A 7,862-nucleotide genomic window follows, 5' to 3' on the forward strand; every position below is an offset into this window, starting at 1 on the left:
TGAGGGTCAATACACTTGTTTTAAAACATAATTACACAATTTTAATTTGAAAGTTTACATACCCTCTCATCAAAGAAAATTATAAATTCACATTAAACAAACAGCACAAAACTGAAAAATTGTAATAAATATTTACTAAATGATAATTAGTGAAATAAGATATGATTTCAAATTTTTGTATTTTAAAAAAATCAAAGAACGTTGCTGAAGAACAGCTGACCAACATACCTATCATTAGATGCAGAAGTCTGACTGAACATTTCCTGAAATTTAATTAAAAAAAAATAATAATTCTACTTTATTGATCTCACATTGGAGAAATTTACCTCTGCATTTAACCCACCCCTTTGGGGAGCAGTGGGCTGCCATCTTGGGGGTTAAGGGTCTTGCTCAGAAACCCAGAGTGGCAGACTGTCTGAGTTTAGAGGTTTTCCTGCTTTAGCACAGCTGATTATAATGATTGCAGTAGACCAAAAGCCTGTTAATCAGCTTTCAATTAAAAACAGCTGTGTTGGAGCAAGGAAACCTCTAAAACCTGCAGGACAGGGGGCCTCGAGGATCGAGGTTGGGGATGCCTGCACACAACTCCCCCCACAATTACAGGAAACACCTGATTTCATATGTATTTTTTCTATATACACATATGTATATAGAATAAATACAGCACATTTATTATACTGACAGATGATTCTTGTCTTTATAGGCAAAAATCATCTGTCAGTATTAAAGATAAGATGTTTAATTAAAGATAAGATGTTTAATTGGAACTAACAAACATGTTTTAATACTTAAAAATTATTTTCATTTTTTTTTATTACTTTAGTAGGTTATGTCTGTGTCATCTATTTTATAAAGGTTTCTACCTTTCCCCCCCATGTAACCTTTTCAAATGCACTCTTTGGTTTCAAAACTGAAGAGTCAAAAAGTGCAATTCTAAACTCACAGACCTAGACAGAAATGCAAATAGAAACCCCCCCAAAAACAACTACAGTATATATTATTGTTCTTTTTATACTAAGCTAACCCAAAATTACACTTTTTCCCCCAAGAGTCTGCTTCCCAAAGCACACTGGTCACACCCCCTCAGAATGGCACAGCCTTTGACAGAGTGCTGGTGTATTTATGTTTCTGGTCAACCAGGAGCGTTCTGAGGGTGTAGGTGGAACAGCCAACCCCAAGCTAATCCAACGTGGAGCAAAAGTTGTAAAAGCTGGTGTTTTCAGGATTATTATGAAAAGCAGCAGGACATCATGACAAGAAGAGGATGTTTATGTACAGTAGAGCTCTGTCCCCATGCCCCATGCTACTCTCAATTTACACAGCAAACATACACATTACAGAGAACAAAGTCTCCCTGGGGAACATATATACACATGTACTTTAAGTTGAAAACATCTGATTCAGAGCTTGTGTCTCCTTGAGGTTTATATAAGATCAAGATATGCCAGATCTGTTTTGTTTTTATGGGGAAAGTAGCCCGCAGCATGGATATATCCAAGTCTTCTATAAGCCTATAAACCAGTTTACATACCCGTCCAAAGACTTTCTAAGTCTTGAACTTGTACATGTTTCACCATGTTAAACATGTCAAACCTCAATGTAATCTTGGGAGGATTTTATGTGACAGATAAACACATACGACTTTTCCCACAGGTTGAATTCTTGTGGTATTTGTGCATTCACCAACACATGCTAATCTATCTCCAGTTTAAAATGCTCGAGGCCAACCCAAAGCACGTCGACCAGTCACGTTGCAGTATTACGATTCAAGATGGAACATACAGCTGGGATAAAAACAGGAGCTGCCAAGCCTAAAGCAAACCAAAATAAAGATGGCAGCACAGAGGATTTTAGAATCCAGGATCTTATCTTTGAAAGGGGATCAGCAAGAGCGTAAAAGCATAGTTTGTTGTGATTTTCATTGTCTCTCCTGATGTTTAATTCGTTATTGTGATTGGCACAAAACAAGCTTTAGTAGGTGAGCATTAGGTGTTGCTTATGTCCAATCAGCTCGAAAGGTTCTGCTGAACAGCCTTCCTTGTTTTTGGAACAGATTCGATGGGAGCAGTTCCAGATTGATAATGTGTAGAACCGAACTTGAGGGCTATTAAAAAAATTAAAACATCTTTATTAGCTCCCAAGAAGAGGAATCGAAAGAGACACATAAAGTATAAATAAAGTAAATACAGAGTAAAATACATAAATAATTGGAAAGTGCAATATGTAATAACCAGGCTGAAATAGGCAATGAAGGAAGTCATTTTTTAGCAAACATCTAGTGGAAATGTGTATGCATCTCTATATACGAATAATAAGGAGCGATGCTATTTGTTTAAGAGCTGGAAAACCCTGGGCACTGAGAGATCTCAGTGTCTTGAAAGCTTTGAAGCCGACAACCCCAATGGAAGCCGCTAAAATGATGAAGAGTCTTGTATGATGAAGTTTGCAAACCTGTATGTTGAGTGTTCATAGCTGACATGTGGAGTCCTAATGGGAAATCCAATAACTTTAGCACAGATAGCAACAGTCCCCTGCAGGCTGACTCTGTTACGAAGGCTGTTGGAACTGAACCAATAGGTTTTGGAGAAGGTCCTTGTAGAGCCAAAGGAAAATGGTTCATGTTTTTCTATTTCTGTTACCAGCTTGTCTTTTGGGAGACCAGTCTCAAAAGATTTTAGAAATCTAGAGACTGATATTTATGCTGAATGTAGAATAGCTCATGTTTAGTCAGACTGAGTAAACAGCATCTTCTAACATAAACCTTGAAGATTTCTTTTTGAAAGTGGGTCTAGACCAGGGGTCTCCCATTCCAGTCCACAAGGTCTGGTGTCCTGCACCTCCTAGATGCATCTCCATTTCTACTCACATGAATTAAATTACCTCTTCAGTATGCAGTTAGTTTCAATAGAGTCCTGCTAATGGCCTGTTTATTTTGAATTAATTATGCATCTAAAAGTTGAATAACATCAGAGCTCTGTATCTGGAAAAAGGTGGAATTTGCAATAAAGTTGAATGCATGTTCTACACTTATGTGTTGGTCTTTGTTGATTTTGTTTTTACTGAGCAAAAAACATAAATGTAGAGTATATTGTCCAGCATATATATATATCTATATATATATATCTATATATATATAGATATATATAGATATATATATATACTGTATGCTTTGATCAAAACTATGCTATAGGTCTGACTGTACATCTAGGGTTGCTAGAAGATGAAGTTCTGACACGGCTTCACATCTTTCGCAGCTTAGAAGAAGATTTTTTCCCTGTATAACTCTCAAATCATTTTTCTCATCAATAATGTCCATTTTTCTGTCCCTGCTGATATCATGTGATGTCGTTTTTACAAGGTTGAAATAAAACTCCAAACAGGATTATCTAAACAGCTCTCTCTCAGTTATGCTTTTTTTTGTCCTTCCTATTTAGAAAGATGTACAGAGAACCACTAATAACAGTCCTGTCAACATATTTTGCAACCTCAGTTGTGAATCTCCACAACTCCTTCAAATATCTTGCTCTTGATAATTTAGGAGGACATCTGCGTCTTTTTGAGGTTAGCTGCAGTGATGTACTGATTCCATCATAAGATAAATGGCTGCTCTCTGAATTGTGCTCCATGAAATGTTCAAATCAAATTTTTGTGTTCCTTAGATTTTGTTAGGGATGTTTTGATGCAAATTTTTCATTTCTATACGATACCGAAAAAAACAGCTTGAAGTATTGACCAAGGCAATACAAATTATATTACTTATTTTGTAATTTGCAATGTTAGAAAAGTCTTGATCAAGTGAACTTAAACAGGGAACAATAGTGAACAACAATGGGTATTAGAACAACTACCTGACTTGGAAAGTGAGGAAATGTCTTTCCACAGTTCACTAAAAGCAAACTTTTACAGTCCTGCTTATAAGAACATCACCTTAATCACCAGAGTTTATGCAGTAAGCCTACTTAAGTCAGGCGCCATGAGATCAACTGACAAATCTAAAATGTCAACAAAAATTAAACAAATAAAGAATTTATTGTTTTTTCTTGAACATAAAATCATTACAGCACACAAAATCCTGTCCAATGCTGATATCAGTTACTGATTTATCTATTCTATAAGTGAGGAGTAAAATCTAGCATGTAAACATTATATAATAATGGAGAAGTTAAAATTACGCAATCTTTGGTTTACTCTTTACCCAAAAAAGGCAATTTTCGTATTAAATCAAAAGAATGATATAAATCAGACTGTATATGAATAATGTGTACACATAAGACCCTCAGTCCCTGAAGACTTACCAATGCAGCTGTCAATCACAAGTGCAATTTCACAATATGCTTCCCACCTAGTTTAGAGTGCTGCTCATGGAAAAATACCCTCACCTACTGCACATAAATAAAATTAAACGGTTATCATTCATTCTTATTTTCCAAATCTAAAAGTGAAGTGGGGCGCAGGTCTGATTCAAAATGTGAAATATTAAGTTTCTGTGCAGATTTCAGCCCAAATTTCAGTTCCTAACATTTAAAATCAAAGTGTAGGAAGTTAGTAGTTATTTGGTCACATGCATCAGCTGTAGCAGAGAACCCCTGAGCAGACAGTGCAGTTTATTGGTAGAAATGTGTTTAAGCTGCTCAGTAAGTTGTAAAAAAGAGGGCTTTAACATGAAGCCTGAGCTTGATTTCCTGTATTTGACTTGGCTGCAGCTGCAGACAGCTGCTTTTTTTAACATGCTGCAGCACATTTTCAGCAGAGGGATTGCTGTTTGCATAAAATGCTCAAAACAACTGGAGAAAAGACAACCACAGACTTACAGATCTGAATTAAAAAAGTAAATAAACAAGAAATTAAATAAGGAATAATAATTGTGCTGTGAGAAAAGAGAGTTTAGAAAGATGTGAGGAGGATTTAGGACTGTGAAGCAGCGTTCTTATGGAGAGAGGGCAAAACAACGGTGTGTTGTGGACATACCATGTGAGAGCAGGGTCCCCCAGAGGAGTAGAGTTTCCAGGAGTCCTGCTGCTACTGTTGACTGCTCTGCTCTTCTCCTCACACGGCCTCCTCCTTCTTCTTATTCTTTTCAGTCTTTAACAGAGGAACACATATGACAGGACTTATCTTTAGTCTTTGTGGAGAAATTGAGGGAACTTTTGTGAGCTGCAACAAGACTATCGGCTCAGCTGTAAGAAGAAGCGCAGGAGTTGCTCCAACAGCTGAGCCAATGAGGAGGCAGAGGGGGCAGGGCTGGGGGCCACTACTGCAAGGGGAGGGGGCGGTATTACATCTTTCTATCGCAATCAAATAAAATACACGACTGTTGCATGCATGTTTAGTGATTCCTAATATTGAGTAGTTTGACCACTAATATATTTCCCAACAATGTATAATATATATATAGATATATATATGTGTGTGTATATGTGTATATATGTGTATATTTGCAGCATGAAGGTTCTGGGTTCGATTCCAGGCCAGGGGTCTATCTGCATGGAGTTTGCATGTTCTCCCTGAGCATGCGTGGATTCTCGCCGGGTACTCCGGCTGCCTCCAAAACTTCCAAAAACATGACTGTTAGGTTAATTGGCTTCTCTAAAATTCTCCTTAGGTGTGAGTGTGTGCATGAATGGTTGTTTCTCTCTGTGTTGCCCTGCAATGGACTGGCAACCTGTCCAGGGTGTACCCCGTCTCTCGCTCATTGACTGCTGGAGATAGGCACCATTACCCCTCGACCCCACTTGGGAGTAAGTGTGTTCGAAAATGGATGGATGGATGGATGGATATATATATATATATATATATATATATATATATATATATATGGAGTTGCCCTGCAATGGACTGGCAACCTGTCCAGGGTGTACCTTGCCTCTCACCCGTAGACGGCTGGAGATAGGCACCAGCACCCCTTGCAACCCCATTCGGGATAAAGCGTGTCAAAAATGGATGAATATATATATCCGAGTTAAATATATTAACCCCCTTATTAGAAGTGAGAAAGTCCCTCTAATATTTTACCATTGCATTTAATGTCTGCGTCTTACTTCTGTTTACATTTCTCGATTTATTTCATATTTAACTGGCGATTCTTCCTCCGATTATTATAAAGAATTCACTGGTTTTTGACATTTGCTGCATGTTTTCCCCCTCTCTTCAATCCCCTTCATGTCTGCCTACTGTAATGAAATAACAAAAATGAAGGCCACTTGTGCCTAAAAAACTAAAGGACAAAACAAAACTTGGGTTGTGCAATAAAATAAAAAATAAAAAAATCTACATGTTCCATATACCAAGATATAAACTGAAATATCTCATTAATTTAAATCCCATCAATTTGCAGTCATCAACAAAGTAATGGGCAGCATCTCCCTTTGACTGTGCTTGTTTAGCGTTTGAATCCATACAATAAAAAAAAATGGAAAAACACTGAAGTTGGATTTGAACATCCGAATCAAATGGCATCTTCACATAAAAGGGACTATAACTAATGGGGATTATAAAGGTAAGTACTGTGATGACAACTGAAATGGCATCAAACTGTAACAGCCTTCTGGACACACACACACACACACACACACACACACAAAAAAAAATGCAAAAGTTCTCAAATTGTTATAATTTTGTGTTGTTATCATAAGACCAGATAAATACCTGTATATTGTATCATTAACAGTTTTCCAGAGAAGTTCATTTTAGCCAAGTGCTCAGTCAACAGACTTTAGTCTTAAAACTGAGGTAAATGACCTTAAATAGTCTTCTACAGTGAATAACATCAGGGTTTAGATTAAATAAAATAATTATACAGTTTATCTCAGCTCCTATATAAAATTATTATTACATCAGGGTCATACCTGGATACTGAGGAATGGCCTGTTTTATTCTGATTGATGCTGAAATTCAAAGTTGAGCTATTTCTCAATTATAATAGTGATTTAAACCCAGAAGCATTAGGTTTTTAAATATTGTTTTCAACTCTTATCAAACTGTTGCTCTTAAGCTTGTAAACTAGTCACATCCGATATGCATTTTTTGTTACTGCTTTTAATGCTGCTGTAATAAAGCAATATCTAGAGATGAGTAACCTTAACGTCTTTGGGCTTCATAATTTAAGACCAGTTTCAAACCTGCCTCATTCATGTAAGATTATAAAGAAGTTTAGTTCTATTTACCTAAATTCTCTCTTAACCTTTTCCATTCCATAAAAAATCTAAATGTTAGATCTAGCCATTGCTCAGAAACAGCACCAATAAGGTGTTTAAAGGACCTCAGATTAATGGACATTAATGCAGCTTTCAAAACTGTTGAAATTTTGGGATCTTTTCCAAAGATATTCAACCCATATTTCTTAACAGCAGAAATATTTTTGTCAATAAAAAAAAATGTTTTTTAGTGTGCTATGATTTAAACTAAGGAGTAACAAAGGCTAAATTTTAGGTCCTGTTTTTTTTTAAACCTTTATATTTAGTGGTGTCAATATGAGGCAATGAATTATTTTTCATATATATGTTGATGACATAACTCTATGTCAGGATGTCTAATTACTCACATATACTTATCTGAATACAGTATTCTAGATATGGAAAAAAGATACTGAGTTGTTTTACTCATTGCCTTACAACAACCTATAACAGCTTTTGAAGAAAAATCTCTTATAATTTCCTATTTATATGATTTCATTATCAGTAACTTTAATGCTATTTTATATATTCTTCATTTTATTAATGAGTAAAGTCATTAATAATCATGGTAATACTGATACTATTGTTTATAGTTTTTTTCTTTATATTGCATTAACTTGAATGTGTTGGGATCCAGAGGCTTGCCCTCCAGAGGGCGCCGAGGATCCCCTCCTGTTGTATGTTTTTCTG

General features: G+C 36.1%; 1 protein-coding gene across 1 annotated transcript in view; it reads right to left on the minus strand.

The window, feature by feature from the left end:
- Window positions 1-5,188, minus strand: part of LOC107095132 (sodium-dependent neutral amino acid transporter B(0)AT2-like) — a 20,669-nt gene extending 15,481 nt beyond the window's left edge. Inside the window, exon 1 of the mRNA XM_015391111.1 lies at window positions 4,969-5,188. Within this exon, the coding sequence (XP_015246597.1) occupies window positions 4,969-4,971 (3 nt within the window). The 5' untranslated portion in view covers window positions 4,972-5,188. The remainder of the gene's footprint in view (window positions 1-4,968) is intronic.
- Between the last annotated feature and the right edge of the window lie 2,674 nt (window positions 5,189-7,862).

This window comes from Cyprinodon variegatus, unplaced genomic scaffold (genome assembly GCF_000732505.1).
Source record: "Cyprinodon variegatus isolate N-32 unplaced genomic scaffold, C_variegatus-1.0 Scaffold525, whole genome shotgun sequence".
In the NCBI taxonomy this organism is placed as follows: domain Eukaryota; kingdom Metazoa; phylum Chordata; class Actinopteri; order Cyprinodontiformes; family Cyprinodontidae; genus Cyprinodon; species Cyprinodon variegatus.